At 34.6% G+C, this 16,512-nt stretch overlaps 1 protein-coding gene across 9 annotated transcripts in view; it reads left to right on the top strand.

Annotated features, from left to right (window-relative positions):
• Window positions 1-16,512, top strand: part of DZIP3 (DAZ interacting zinc finger protein 3) — a 118,689-nt gene that overhangs the window by 14,929 nt on the left and 87,248 nt on the right. For all 9 annotated transcript variants that reach the window (XR_451429.2, XM_028167707.2, XM_057545321.1 and 6 more), the window contains 5 exons: window positions 1,873-1,942; window positions 5,149-5,304; window positions 11,147-11,263; window positions 14,752-14,832; window positions 16,071-16,195. Coding sequence is in view for 8 of the 9 variants with exons in the window: in XM_028167707.2 (XP_028023508.2) it covers window positions 1,873-1,942; window positions 5,149-5,304; window positions 11,147-11,263; window positions 14,752-14,832; window positions 16,071-16,195 (549 nt within the window). In the remaining variant the exon portion in view is untranslated. The remainder of the gene's footprint in view (window positions 1-1,872; window positions 1,943-5,148; window positions 5,305-11,146; window positions 11,264-14,751; window positions 14,833-16,070; window positions 16,196-16,512) is intronic.

The raw sequence follows: 16,512 nt of genomic DNA, 5'->3' as shown, positions 1-16,512 counted from the left end.
CAGCGAAGGATGCGGAGGTTTTCAAGGAGGGGTGGAGTATATGATGGATAATGTTAAGTAATGCAGAAAAGCTAGGTAAAATGAAGAGCTAAGACAAAGCTATTGTAGTAGCAAATACGATTTCATTAGCAACTTTTACTAGAGCAATTTCAGTGTTGGGGAGGAAGTACAGATGAGTTAAGTTTTCACATCAAAATTTGTTATGGAACCTATGGAAAATATAGAAGCTCATGTTCCACTCGTTTGATTAAGAAGCTCTGAAGTAGAGTTTGGACATCTGGATAGTTCCAAAGCTTCACAGGTGATTTTAATATGCATCTGGGACTGAGAACTACTGGGTTAAGGAGTGAATTATCATGAAATAGAGTTAGCAAGTAGAGTATCCATTTTGAGTACCTTTTGTACTCTTAAACATTGAGAGGCTTCAGAATACTGCTGCAGTGTTTTTCATTCCTTGATAACACAGTTCCTTGTGTTCCTTTTTGGAGTGGGGCTTAGAAGTGTAGGAAAAAACAGTTAACAGGTTTCTCTTTACCATGACATTTTAAAGAGCACTGAGACTCATACTGTGAAATATCGTTTGTGTGTATAAATCATCTTTTGCTGAAACTTTCACTGTGTGGACAATATTGTATTATTTATCTGTCTCAGTTTCCCCTGACAAAATCAGCACATAGTAGATGATAAATGATTGTCTGTCAAATGAGTACATAAATATGAAGTAAAAGAGGATAATATTTACGAAGTACAATTCTGAATAAGTCAGTCAATTGACATAAGTTTCTCACCTCAGTTTTATCTCTGCTAGTGTATAGGATTAAGAAAATTATATAAATCATATATGACCCTATGTTATGGTTCTTATATTATGAATCCTGTGTCATGGTGCTGTATATAGGCAAAAGCAATTTTATAAATAAATTTTTCAATTCAGTAAATAATACTGCATATGTTCACATTTCAAGCCCATGTCAAAAGCAAAACTTGTCAAGTTATTCCTTTTTATAAAAATAGTTAATAATTTCTAAATATGATATTCTGCCTCAATTTAAAAAGCCATTTTGAAAAACTGGACAATTGCAATGCCAGGAAACTGAAAAAAAAAAAAAAAGATCTCTGTAAGATAGATCCTTTCCAGACCTCAATTATTTTCATAAACACACACACACACACACACAGACACGTACACACACAAATCAAAACATCAGCCTTTTCAACCTTTTCTTTACATTGAGAAACAGTGCTATAAAGTTATTTTTTCCCATTATTTTGGTCTATTGTGTGTTTGTTAAAGATGAAAAATTTTTTACGTCAGCTTTGTATTCTCTCTGCCACTATCCAGTAAGGTCATGGCATAATTTCTTTTCTTTAACTTGAGTTCCTAAAGAGATATGGCATCTACCACTATTACCAGTCTTTAGTACATATTGTTTATACTTCTGAAACTTTCAGGCAAAAATTCACATGTCAGATTCTTTACAATTACAATTTTGTTTTTATATCATTATTTTTTATTTATTTATTTATTTATTTATTTATGACTGTATTGGGTCTTCGTTTCCGTGCGAGGGCTTTCTCTAGTTGTGGCAAGTGGGGACCACTCTTCATCGCGGTGCGCGGGCCTCTCACCATCGCGGCCTCTCTTGTTGCGGAGCACAGGCTCCAGACGCGCAGGCTCAGTAATTGTGGCTCACGGGCCCAGTTGCTCCGTGGCATGTGGGATCTTCCCAGACCAGGACTCGAACCCGTGTGCCCTGCATTGGCAGGCAGATTCTCAACCACTGCGCCACCAGGGAAGCCCCTACTATTACAATTTAATTGTGTTCTTTGTAAGGAGATGCTCTGAATATAATGCTTTTTCATTTAAAATAGGGATCTTCCTGTGGAGGAGCAGGCTAAGGAGGAAACCAAGAATAAGGTAGAAAAATCAACTGATCAACTGGTAAGAGACAATGTAGTCAGTTAACTAATGCTGTATGAGAATTGAATGCTAAATCTAATCAATTTAATTATCTGCTAAAAATTTTCCTGCCTTAGTGGTCATCACTAAATCTTTCTTTGATAATTGATATTTGTGTCTCAAAGTTATCATTCTAAACACCAATCCTAACTGTAAGTTAAAATTAGTAGATAATTGAATTGACTTGCCCAGAAACATCCCACAATCAATTGTAAGAAATCTCTTGTTTGTCTTTTAAAAGCAAAATTCAAACAAAATGAACACTATACACATAGAAATAAAACATACACAGAGAATTTTATTTAGTAAGACATTTCATTGAGTTGTTTCTGAAGTTAATTCTTTTTCCTGTTTTTATCATCTTTACTGTCAGAACCTCCAGTTCTAAATGAATAACTGAATTATACACTAATATAAAGCTTTTATTGCCAGTGACAATATACTTTATGGTAGATTAAAAAATACAGACACATGTTTGTGAATATCACATGTATTTATGTTTAGTGAAGGATGGATGAGAGGTATTTGTTAGGTTCTTGTTAGTGTAATTTTTACTTTCCACATAGTTTTATATAATGATTGATGTCCATTTGTTAATAAAGGTTATCCAGTAACCTAGGAGGAGAAAAATATATAAACGTAAAATAACCATAGTATTCACCTGCATGCGGTTATCTCTGTAAAAAATTTTGCAGATGAAATACAATATGTGCAATATGTACACTTGGCAGGGGGATTGGATCGAGAAAAGCCATTTCTAGATACAGATTTCGGAATACAGAGGGAAAGGAGGTGGAAACTTTAACCTGAATTTGGCTTAGATACTAAATCTATTTTGCAAAAATGGATTGAGCATCGAATATTTTGACAACTAACTTAAAAATTAAAATTGTATTTATAATAAGATTATTTAATAAACATGAAGCTTATAGTATTTCCTGTTGAAAAAATTTTATTCATGCCATAATCTTACTTGTGTATCAATTTGGTAATTAGTGTTAGATGATTCTGCAATGACTTTGATTACAGAATTGACCTTTAGTTTGAAATATATGCACTATTGACAATGGTCATTCTTTTTTTTTTTTTTTTAAACATCTTTATTGAAGTATAATTACTTTACTATGGTGTGTTAGTTTCTGCTTTATAACAAAGTGAATCACCTATACATATACATATATCCCCATATCTCCTCCCTCTTGTGTCTCCCTCCCATCCTCCCTATCCCACCCCTCTAGGTGGTCAGAAAGCACCGAGCTGATCTCCCTGTGCTATGCAGCTGCTTCCCACTAGCTATCTGTTTTACATTTGGTAGTGTATATGTGTCCATGTCACTATCTCACTTTGTCACAGCTTACCCTTCCCCCTCCCGGTGTCCTCAAGTCCATTCTCTACGTCTGCATCTTTATACCTGTCCTGCCCCTAGGGTCTTCAGAACCTTTTTTTTTTTTTTTTTTTTTTTAGATTCCATATATATGTGTTAGCATACAGTATTTGTTTTTCTCTTTCTGACTTACTTCACTCTGTATGACAGTCTCTAGGTCCATCCACCTCACTACAAATAACTCTATTTCATTTATTTTTATGGCTGAGTAATATTCCATTGTATATATGTGCCACATCTTCTTTATCCATTCATCTGTTGATGGACACTTAGGTTGTTTCCATGTCCTGGCTATTGTAAATAGAGCTGCAATGAACATTTTGGTACATGACTCTTTGAATTATGGTTTTCTCAGGGTATATGCCCAGTAGTGGGATTGCTGGGTTGTATGGTAGTTCTATTTTTAGTTTTTCAAAGGAACCTCCATACTGTTCTCCATAGTGGCTGTATCAATTTACGTTCCCACCAACAGTGTGACAATGGTCATTCTTTATAAAGGTTTGTTTGGTTATTTTTTAGAAGCTTTTTTTTTTTTAACTTTTTGAAAAATTTCAAACCTACAGAAAAGTTGCAAGACTAGTACAATGAACACATATACTTTTTACTGGGATTTAGCAAACTGTTAACATTTCCTACATTTTTGGATGTAAATATAATGAAGTACCATAAAATGTAAGATGTGTTTGTTGGGTGTTGTTGGGAATGAAGGAATCTCAATTTAAGACTCACAACCAGAAGTGGAGAGGAGGAGGAAGAGGAAGAGTAGTAGTCCTGCTGTGGACCTTATTGGTTCCTAGTTACTTTCCTGGGTAGTTCCAGGTCTGTTAGAAACCAGGCAGTCACGGTCACCACACACCAGTGACTGTTTTGCGTTTTCAGTGACTACATGGCCTCTGCAGTAATAACCTGTCTGTTCTCATATACAGAGGTCAGTGGCTGCATATTCATATTCCCAAAGTTTCAGCAGGGTGTAAGGACTGTGGTATCTTGTGAAGGTTTGAAGGAAGGCCATCATCCATCTGTTCCAGGATCTTTATTCATTTCTATTGCCCATTCGTTCCTCACAATTAATGATAATAGAAAATCCAGCAAGACTTGACTATATAGCTATCAGTTAACCATTAACTACAGCTTTATTAAGTCTGTAGGATCAGTTCCTGAAGTCCCAAGATTATTACTATTTATTCGGCTCTGATTGAATTGAGATTATACATAGAATCATTATATTATACTAATTTATTTATAATTTGAAGTATTATAGCTATTCATTTTCAAATTGCTGTGTTTAGTAGCTGAAGCATTAGTCACATAATGTAAAAAGCACCGTTGGATATAGTTTTCATATTATTTTGTAGAATAATCTATTTAATATTTTAAACTTAGCATTTTTTTTAATGCCTTAAATGGACCAATTCAGTACATGTTGTGTTTTTCTCAAGGGCAACCATTTTTTAAGGCTTAACTCACATTTAAGCCTAAAATCATTCATGTTTCCCATCCCACCACCATAAAAAAAAGACATAATTATTCCCATCTTAGAATCTATGCTTTGTTTATAACTTTTAAATTCATTTATGATGGCCTTCCTTAGATTAAAGCTTCTTGAGTTTTAGTCTTAAACTTTCAGCTATGTTGTAAGTTCCTTGAGAGCAGAGAGAATGTCTTATTCTTATTGCAGTCTGTCAGAGTGATCTACATATAGCATGTAAAGGAACTTATTTTAAAAGAAATACTTTAGCTGGTTTTAATATTAGAGTAAATTAGAACATGTATAATTGTGTAAATTTTTAATAATGTCTTCTAGGACAAACAGGAAAAGAACATACCTACTGATCTTGTCCCTGTTAACCTGCTATTAGAAGTGAAGAAGTTATTGAATGCAATTAATACTCTACCAAAAGGTGTGGTTCCTCATATCAAGAAGTTCTTACAAGAAGATTTTTCCTTCCAAACTATGCAGGTAAGATCATAATTTGATATTTGGAGCAGAAGTGTAGGTCTGTGTATATGATACACTGTGTTCCTTTACTCTCATACTACTGCCATACTCACAGCACTTCTGACACTAGATGTGGGGGTTTAGTCCCACAGCAGTCAATTCTCCAACGTTAGCTGGGTGTCCTACAAATCAATTCAATTCTGACACTGTCTACGTGGAATTAGCATCTAATTCCCCATGTTAAGGGCCCAGTCCAAGACTGCTCCCACTTCAGATGCCAATCACCAGTCCTAGGTTGTCCCAGTACTTCTGACTGATTGGCTATACATTGGGGTTCCCATGACCCCTCATGAGTGCAATAATTTGCCAGAACAGCTCACGGAACTCAGGGAAACACGTTGACCAGTTTATTACATGATAAATGATATGATTGATAAAGGATACAGCTGAACAATCACAGGAAGATATACATAGGGCAAGGAAGGGTCTCAAGTGCAGGAGCTTCTCTTCTTTTGGAGTTGGGGTACGTCACTCTCCTGGCATGTGCATGTGCAAACTGGAAGTTTTCCAAAGCCCATACTCATAGAATTTTTATGGAGATTTCATCATGTAGGCATGATTAATTATTAATTCAGTTTCCAGCCTCTCTTCCCTCTTTGGGGTATGGTGCTGAAATTTCCAAGCTTCTAATCATGGCTTGGTCTTTCTGGTGACCAAGCCTCCATCCAGAAGCCCACTAAGAGTCACCTCATTAGAACAAAAGACACTCCTGTCATCCAGGAAATTCCAAGGGTTTTAGGAGCTCTGTGTCTGGAACCAGAGTCAAAGACCAAATATTGGCAGGAACTGGGGACAGATCAATATATGTATTTCTTATTATATATATATTTCCTATTATTTTACAATGACTCTTTTCTTTTCCTTTTTCTTTTCCTTCCTTTTCTTTTCTTTCTTTCTTTCTTTCTTTTTTCCCTCCCTCCCTCCCTCCTTCCCTTCCTTCCTTCCTTCCTTTCTTCCTTCCTTCCTTTCTTCCTTTCTTTCCTTTCTTTCTTTCCTTTTCTTTACCATAACAGTGCCACTAAGGTCTTGACATCTCCGTCTTATATCTTGTGAAGGGCTTTGGTTTCAGCTTTGACTCTAGACTTTTATTAATTAAATAAAGCTGATGCTAGCCTTTCAAGGATAATGGTAGGAATGTGGGTTAGTAGCTTATAAGCTGTTGACTATAAGGTCTAGTGTTTATTCTAATTCTAATAACTCACAACATGCCACTCTGGGAGAGGAAACTGCTTTCAGTTTTCCTAATTTGTAAAATACTGACAGATTTTTCAAAAATGTAAAGTATAAAGAAAAATAATAAGACCTGGATTTTTTAATGAGATAAACATTTTAGAGAATATATTGTCAATTTGCATCTTAGAAATAGTTTTTCTAGATAATAAGTTGTGAAGCTTTCAACACAAGTTGGGTATCAGTTTATAAATTAATGGAATTTCCCAAAGTAAAGAAAATGATCTTCTCTTCTTTGTGACAATTAATTGGGGGGCGGAGACAGAACGCCATAGGTGTCCTGAAAAGGCCACATTTACCTTTTCTGTGAAAGAATATATCATTAATTATTACCATGAAACAAATTAATACTATTATGATTAAAAATTTTAAAAACTCTAAAAATATCCAAAGACTTTATATACAGCTGTAATCTTAAGTGAGGTAATTTACCACAAGTATGAATTCTGGTTTGAAATTGATGGAATAATGCCACTATTTCCCTCTTATCTTTTGGAAATCACCCAGAAACCACAATAAGAAGTAGAAATCAGTAGGCTTTATATATATAAACAATACCAGTTAGAAGGTAAAAATGAAAGAAAAATATTTTTAATAGTAACAGAAAAGATAAAATACCCAGGAAGACACTTAAGAAGTATACAAGATATAAACTAGTGCTTCTCAAAGTTTTTCCTAAGCCACTTACGTGAGCCTATCTGACCCCCATACTAGTCCTAAAGAATCAAAATCTCTGGAGGAAGGTCTGGGAATCTGCATTTTAGCAAGTACCCCCACACACTGATTTTTTTACATTAAGTTTAGAAATCAATACTTTATATTAAAACAATAAATAAAAATTTCTAAAACTCTATTAAAGGTAAGATACGAAGACCTGAATGGGAAGCAATACATGTAGGAAGACACAATGTGATAGAGAAGTCAGTTTTCCTGAAATTAAAATGTACAAATATCATATAATTCCAATAAAAATAACAAAAGGTTTTTTTTGTTGTTGTTTTTTGTTTGTTTGTTTTTGTTTTTGTTATTAAAAGCTAGTTCTAAAGGGAGATTAAGGGAAGAATAGCCAGGAAAATTACGAAAGAGAAGTGTGGGAGAGAAGGGCTGGGAATTTGCCCACTTTGATATTAAAACTTACTATGGGGACTTCCCTGGTGGAGCAGTGGTTAAGAATCCGCCTGCCAATGCAGGGGACATGGGTTTGAGCCCTGGTCTGGGAAGATCCCACATGCTGCGGAGCAACTAAGCCCGTGCGCCACAACTACTGAGCCTGTGCTCTAAAGCCCATGAGCCATGACTACTGAGCCCGCGTGCTGCAGCTACAGAAGCCTGCATGCCTAGAGCCCATGCTCCTCAACAAGAGAAGCCACCGCAATTAGAAGCCCATGAACCGCAACGAAGAGTAGCCCCCGCTCACCACAACTAGAGAAAGCCCACGCACAGCAACGAAGACCCAACACAGCCAAAAATAAATTAATTAAATAAATAAATTAAAATACAAGAGAAATTCCAGTAGTAGATCCAAATACATTCAGAAATGTTATGCGTAATAACAAAAGTTGGTAATACTAAAGGGGAAGTGGACCAATCAGCAATCCCAGTGGAAGATTTTAACATAGCTCTCTTAATAAGTAATAGAACATGAACACAAAATTAGTAGAGCTGTAGCAAACTTGATGTAATTGACTTATATATATGTAACAGTGACAAAATGTATATTCTTTTTAAATGCATATAACATTTACAAAAATTGACCATATACTAGTTCACAAAGCAAATCTCATCAAATTTCAAAACATCAAAACATGCAGAGCATGTTCTCTAACAACTGTACAATTGATTTAGAAATTAGTTACAGATAGATAAACTAGAAAACCATTGTTCCTAAGTTAAGATATATACATCTAATCTAGTTAAACCAGCGATCAAAGAAGAAAGCACACTGGACATTAGATAAATTTTGGAACTGAATGAAAAACATATATCAGAATTTGTGTTATTAGATAAAAGCTGTGCTGCAAGGATTATTTATAGCTTGAAATGCATATAATAGAAAAAGTAGCAAGGTTGAATATCAGTCATCTAAACATAAAATTCAAGAGGCTAAGGAAAGAACAGCAAATTAAAAACAGAGTCGAGAAAAGAATAAAGATAGCTAAAACTAATGAAATAGAATAAAACAAACTAGAAAAGGTCAGTTAAACCAAAACTTGATTTTTTGAAAAGACCAATAAAGTTGATAAATGCCTGGTAAGAATGTTCAAAAAAAAAGAAGGCAAAAAGAACCAAAATCATGAATGAACATAAAAACATCAGTACAAATTCCATAGTTATCTATTTTGTCTGAAGGGGATTAAGAGGTGCAAACCTACAGCTATAAGATAAATAAGTCAAGGGGATATAATATATACCTAGGGAACATATCAGTAATATTATAACAAGTTCGTATAATGATGGATGTTAATTGGTCTTATTGCAGTGATCATTTCATGATGATGTCATAAGAAAAATGTCAAATCACTATGTTGTACACCTTGAAATATAATATTATATGTTAATTATAACTCAATAAAATTATTTTTAAATTCCATAGTCATCTAAGGGATAATACAGAATTCTGCTACTTGCAGTAGCTGCCTGGGTTGGTTTAGAGCAACCTTCTTTTGAGAAGAACTAGAAAAACAGGACAGAATCTTTTGCTTATTTGTGCTTTTCTTGCAGATCACTTAATTCAACTAGGGACTGAGATGATTCCAAGCTTTACTTCTGTTCTATGAAGAAGAGTCTATTTGTGGTTTACCCTTTGTAGCAGATACTGTCAGTGCCCTGCCCATACCCCTTGGCCCCTTGAACTCTATCATTTCAGTATACTCTAGACAGTTTCCAATTTTTAGTATCTACATCTCTATGCTTCAGGCCTTTCTTTTTTTTTTTTTTCTGGAACTGCAGAAGGCTGTAATTCTCATGGCAGTTTAGAGACCCCAAGGAATTAATACTCCCCCCTTACCTCAGAAAGCACTCAGTCAATAAACCTTGGGAGTTATTATATAAATATCCCAGTTCTCTCTCCCCTTAAGTTGGATAATACTGAGGCTTGAATTTTTCAATGTTTTTCTGTTGTATTAACCTTAATCATCCACTGTGGGTAACTAGCTTAGTAACACACCTGTTAATTTAAAGCCTGCTTTCTCTTCCCTGATGCCCTTCTCCACTCCACTACCATTGTTCTCTGCACCTCTCAAATAAACTACTTGCATTCAAATCCTTGTGTTAGGGTCTGCTTCCAACTGGAACCAAAACAGACACTTTGACTCTAAGGGTAAATTTCTTCAGGGTCCCAACCAAAAGAATAAGGTGTTTACCAGGGCCCCTCTTCCTTGATAGGTCATACACTCCAATTTTCCCTCTAGCTCTGCAGCTTTGTGGAAAGCTCTGCCTAGCATTTCAGCCTCTCAGCCATAACTGAATACAGCAATTGCCTTAAGGAGAAAAGTGGCTCCAAAAGTCAGTCTGCTGTTTCTGGGCCTTCCTCCTCTATTGCATGTTGGCCCCAGAGATTTTCAGTGCCTTGGTAGCTTTCCAAACAAAAAAAAGTTTTTTTTTTGTATTTTATCCAGCTTTTTTAGTTCTCGTTGAGAATATTGCTCTGAAACTACCTAAACTGTTTGGCAAAGGTGGAACTTCAGTGTTATGTTTTATATATCTATTCAAATTCAAGAGATATTGTTGAGTATATGGTTGGATACATGAGTCTGGAATTCAGGTGATAGTTCTGAGCTCGAAATAATAAATTTGGAAAACTGTCAGTGTGTAGACGCTATTTAAAAAGATGACAGTGGATTACTTTATCTAGGGAATGTGTGTTGATAGAGAAGAGGTTCATTAAATAGAGTGTTATGGAGACTGAAGTAAAGTATCTAGTTAGGCTAGGAGAAAAACAGGGAAGTACTGTATACTGGAAACCAAGTTAAGAAAGTGTAGATTAAATTTCCCACATAGATAATACATCATTAAACAAATAATGTAATTTAAGCCAAACATTTGTGGGTACAAGGCATTGGGGAATGGACACAAAGATAAAACATAGTTAATTCCTTTCATTGCATCTATGTAAATAAACTATGGTACATAATAAATCATATATTAGCTTGGTTCCAATTAGATGACAGCATAAGATGGTGTGCCTTGGTGTTGGTATTTTTAAAGCCAGCATTCCTGTTTACCAGAGATTCAGGGCTGGAATGAAGATTTTTAGCTATGTTAGAGAATAGAAGGTATGAGAATGAAGTGGGATTATGACTTTCCTCTGAAGTAGGAGTGGACATTGCTAACCCTTCAGCAGGCATAGGAATGCTTTTTAGTATCTTGAGGAAGTAGTTACAAAGATGATTTGTCGAACTACTTAAAAACAAACAAATATGAAAACAATTTTATCTAGGTCATGTGGATTTTTTTAAAAATCATCTTTATTCTCCAAATTTTCTACAATGAGCATGTATTATTTGTATAATAAAAATCAATGTTGATATTTGCTCTAACTTAAGGAAATTTTCAACCAAATTATTTTCCACAGAGAGAAGTTGCAGCCAACAGCCAAAATGGGGAGGAAATTGTTCCTGCTTTGACTTTACGTTTCTTAATAACACAACTGGAAGCAGCACTTAGGAACATTCAAGCTACTAATTATACTGTAAGTGTTTTCTTTTTGAAAGTTTGAAATAATGGACTTGGACAACATTTTTTCAATGAGAGAACGGTCAGTGTATGCTTATTTCAAGGTGTAGGCCAATTTGTATTTTCCTCATTTACCTCTAGAGAAAGGTACACATAGATTGATTTCTTTCACATGTCTTGTACTTTCTCATGACTGCTTCTCTTTAATGAGCCGATTCTAGTTTCCTTTCCTACCATAACTGTTCATCTTAAATAGAGAAACTTGAACTAGTAAAAATGGGCTTTCCCAATTAGAAATGGAGAGTCATGAACTTTAAAAACTACTCCTTCCTTTCCCCCTAATTGATAATCAGCTCCTCTTTTTACTGATATTTCTGTTTTTTAAATTGAAGTATAGTTGATTTACAATTTTGTGTTAATTTCTGCTATATAGCAAAGTGAGTCAGTTATACGTATATATACGTTCTTTTTTATATTCTTTTCCATTACGGTTTATCTCAGGATATTGAATATGGTTCTTTGTGCTATACAGTAGGACCTTGTTGTTTATCCATTCTATATGTAATTCTACTGATATTTCTGTATTTGTAAAAATTGGAACTTCTGTCATCTATTATTGAGTAATCATGTCAGATAAAATTGACAAGACATACTTATATGTTCAAGGTCAAATGATACTTCAGAAATAGAGAAAAATCTGAGGAAAAGTAAACATTGCATCAAAAATAAGAACCAATAGTAAGGACGTAAAAGGAAAAATCAGCCTTTTGAATAATTTGGATCAGTAAAATAAACTAAGTTTTGCACACATGTAGAAGATGGATTAGAGTTGTCTTCAAGAATGGACTACCCAGGCATCAAACAAAGTAGCCTAAGACACCACATCCCATATTATAATAGTATACAAAGAGATGGAAAAATCATCCTTTTTTAGGATTCTCAGGACAGGTTCTAAGACGTATATATACCACCGTAAAGGAATTCTAGATGGAGTCAAAAGAGGGAACAAAGAAAAGTAGTTTGCATCAACATGTAATCCCAAGAACTTCTGGGATGCTGCAGACCTGCTATTTCTCCCAGTGACCAGGTTGCTAAGCAGTGAAATAAATCACTATAAACTCAGCATTAACAGATGCTGATTGCTTAGCCTTCTCTACTTAGGCATTACTTCAAAGATGAGTCTTACACTAAGAATAGAAAAGTTTCCTCTGTTGGTGGCACTTGTGAGCAGAATCAGAATGGTCACAATCAGAGCAGCCTACTGCTATATCCAAATGTGTCTCTCTGTTCCTCAAGGCCACCGAAGAGAGGCGAGGCAACCTTTTAGGAAGTGGCAGTAGGGTGGGGGTGGGGGACAGCTGCCAGTAACATCCATTTAGTTCCAGTACCTGGGATACTCTCTGTTAATGGGGGGAAGGTAGGAAGGAAAGGGCAGGGCCTTTAGGTTAGAAATGTACCATTTGCATCTTTAAATTCTTTACATTCTACATCTAATGAAAGCATTACCACAATTTTGCATCTTATCTTGTTCTCAAATGCTCTTTTTGTTTAGAATTGTATGAGCCAAGGACTTTGTTGTAGTATTAATGAAGCTAGTTTTTTAAAAGTTACAAAATAATAGTTCACACCTATTAGTGTTTGCTATAAAGCAGACACTGTTCTAAGCACTTTGTAAGGATTAGCTTATTTAGTCCTCACAAGCAACCCATCTCATTATTCCCATTTTACAGATTAGAAACTAGGGCACGGAGGTTAAATAATTTGCTTAATTCATCAAGTAGTAAGTAGTGGAGTCAAGATACAAACCCATGTAGTGTTGGCTTCAGAGCCTCTGCAGAGATAGGAAGTTTAAGATGGAAACCAACTGGATGTTACAGGGGAGTTTGTGTTTATAAACTCACTTGGCCCATTGATAACAAACATACATGTGTATTTTCACTGAAATTAGTTTGAAGCTAAACTCCTAACCCCAGCCAGTTATAAATATATACTGTTGGCCATTATACTTTTTGTCAGTATAGAGCTTATGAAAAGAATGAACAATATTTTTCTCCATAGACATTTAACTTTTTATTTTGAGATAATTTTAGACGCAGAGAAGTTGCAAAAATACAACTTTGTACAATACAGAAGTACAGAGAGGTCCTGGTGTACCCTTCAGGCAGTTTCCCTCAATAGTTACATCTACATAACAATATATTATCAAAACCAGGAAGTTGACATTAGTACAGTGGGTGTTGTGTCAGGGGCCTCCAACCCCCATGTTCAGAAGGACTGATGAGACTCAGTATATAGTTGTACTCATGCTGAGATTTATTACAATTATATAGTAAAGATACACACCCAGACTATAATGGTCAAAACATAACATAGGCAGAGTCTAGAGGAATCCATCTTCAGGCTTCCTTATGTTTTCTCCCTTCCATGAGGGGTTACACAGAGTACATTCCTTCTTTCCCTCCTTCGCAACAAAAATGCAGCAGTGTGTGTGTGTGTGTGTGTGTGTGTGTGTGTGTGTGTGATATTTCTGCCCAGGGAAGTCCATTAGAGAATCAGTGCTCAAGATTTTTATTGGGGGTTGGTCGTGTAGACACCCTCTGCCTAACATGTATCAAAATTCCAGATTCCCAGGAGAAACTTCCTGGTGTTCAGCATAAATCACATAGTTGGCACAAACATTCTAGGAACAGTGAGACACCCCTGTCAGAGAACAGTGGGAACACTCTTGAAATCCAGATTTATAGATACCAGCCAAGGTCAGCCTTGCAAGCAGACCTTTCTAAGGATAGCATTCTCAGGCCAGCTGTGATAATTTTTTTATGCACAGGTGTGTATAGTTCTGTCCCATTTTATCACAAGTGTATATGTTTGTAACCACTGCTGGAATCAGGATAAAAGAACTGTTTCATCACCATGAAAATCTCTTACGCTACCCCTTTATAGTCACATGCAGCCTTTACCCTCCTCACTCTCCCTAACCCCTAATCTATTCTCCATCTCTAATTTGGCATAGACCATTTTCAAATGAAGGAAATATTTGTGTTTTAATTTTTCATTAAATAAGTGATAAGCTTTATGTTCATACTGTTATAACAAAACCCACACGTGGACAATAAAAGACTTTGATTTAAGAGATCATTGTATTTTTTAAGCTGGATGGTAGTATTTGTTATTAGGTAAAGTGTTCCTATACAAAAATATCATGAGAGAAAGAGAGAATTTTTTGGAAAGTTTTAGTATAACAAATCTTGATGGCATTTGCTTTCATTTTCTTTGATCAAACTCTAATGTTTTATTTTGAGATTATTGACTGTCTTCTGGGTCAAACTATTAAATACATCTAAAATGAATTCTCTGTAGTGATTATTAGATGATTGACAATATAATGATAATTTTAACTATTTTTAATAGTTATTAAATAGGCCTAGGATATTTAATTAAGCTTTCTACACTAAAAAGTAGCATAGTCTAAATAATCAACTAAAGTATATTTTATCTTTTTAGGCACATCAGATTAATATTGGTTATTATTTGACATTACTATTTTTGTATGGAGTAGCAGTCACTGAAAGAGGAAAGAAAGAGGTATGTAGCATGTGTTATTTGCACATTATAAATCTCTTCACATACACTGACTTCATTTTAACAAATTAAAGTGTTGATTTTTGACATTCTCTAAAAATTGAAATCACTCTGTGACTTTTCTGTCATATATTGAAAATGTAGAGTAATTATGCTAGAGACTATATTGTGAAACTAAAAATATTGGTAGGGGAAACTTAATGTTAGCTTATAACTTTATTTTATTTATCTTTGAAATACTTATCACTTATATAAAACAGAAAATTGTTTAGCTTCTTTCACTTATATAATAAATTTTAATCCATTTTTTAGTGTAGTTTAATCTCTCTGGTCTTTATCTTACCCTCTTTGTAAAATATGAGTTTTACCTCAAACTCTTTATCGAATAAAGTGAAGTGCAAAAGTAAAAATCTAAGAGGTAAGTAGGTGATTTCTAAGGGTCCTTACAAATTTAAATTCTCTTTTTCTTATTTTTAATGATTTCTCAATTGCAGCCTTGATACCTCTTTTACTTTTTGTATTCCTAAATTTGTACTCTCTACTTGGTTTCATAAATAAATAAATCTGACTTGTTAATTAGGTGAAGTAGAATTTATAAGCACCAAACTGAAAACATTTCCACTTTAAATAATTTCACATAATGCTAATTATTTAGTGTGATGTGCTAGAGAATATTTTAAAATGAGGCCATGCAGCATTTTTTTTCCCAGGGAGACCGGGGCTACTGTGCCTGTTTTAATAATGATAACTAAAACATTTATTAGAACTGATTCTGTAGTTTACTTCTAAACCTATATTGCTTATGATCAAGGTGGTCATTCCTCAAAAGAGACTATAAGTGTGGTCAAAAAGTCACTTATTTCCTATTTGAAAAACTAGGAAGATTTGTGCTCCAATTAGAATGAAAAATTAGGAAGAATTATAAAGAACTATGTTCCCATAGTCATCAGAAGAGCCCTTATTTTGGCTAGTAATATTTGTCAGTTTTAGATGTAAAGATTTTTGTTGTTTTAATATTCACTTTGAAACACTGGTTAAAGATCTTTAGTTCTTTTGTAAATAACTAAAGCACTGAGTACATTATTTATGGGATTATATACAGAGATGTATTAGAGATATGAATAAATGACTGGATCAATATTAAAGCTGCCCTAACTTCTCCAGTTTGGGAAATAACTGTTTATTGTAAAAGGAAAAAAATGGCTTTTACATCAGCCAAACCTAGCTTTATGTTGCTACAGGATTGTATAGAAGCTGAGAATAAATTTCTGGTGATGAAGATGGTGATCCAAGAAAATGAAATTTGTGAAAACTTTATGTCTTTAGTTTATTTTGGACGTGGTTTACTTCGATGTGCTCAGAAGAGGTAAGGATTTTAATTAATGGGTAGATCTTGCCTATCAACTTTTAGCATTATGTAATGGGAATAAAGTTTGTACAATATACCAGGGATCATGACATTTGTGCTCTACTGATTCTTTTCTCCATCACTGATTCTATAGATAATTTCTTTAATGTACTTGAGAATATTAAGTATCAAACTTAATAGGCCATGGCAATAAAAGGTGGTATAGCATAGGCATTAGGAACATAGGCTTTGGAGTCTGATAGGCCTGGGTTCAAATACATTTTCTACCACTTATCTAATATATGACTCTAGGAAATTTAATGTCGCTAAGCCTT

Source organism: Balaenoptera acutorostrata, chromosome 4, assembly GCF_949987535.1.
Source record: "Balaenoptera acutorostrata chromosome 4, mBalAcu1.1, whole genome shotgun sequence".
Classification (NCBI taxonomy): Eukaryota; Metazoa; Chordata; class Mammalia; order Artiodactyla; family Balaenopteridae; genus Balaenoptera; species Balaenoptera acutorostrata.
The sequence above is the reverse complement of the archived record's forward strand: the minus strand, read 5'-3'. Positions and strand labels throughout refer to the sequence as shown.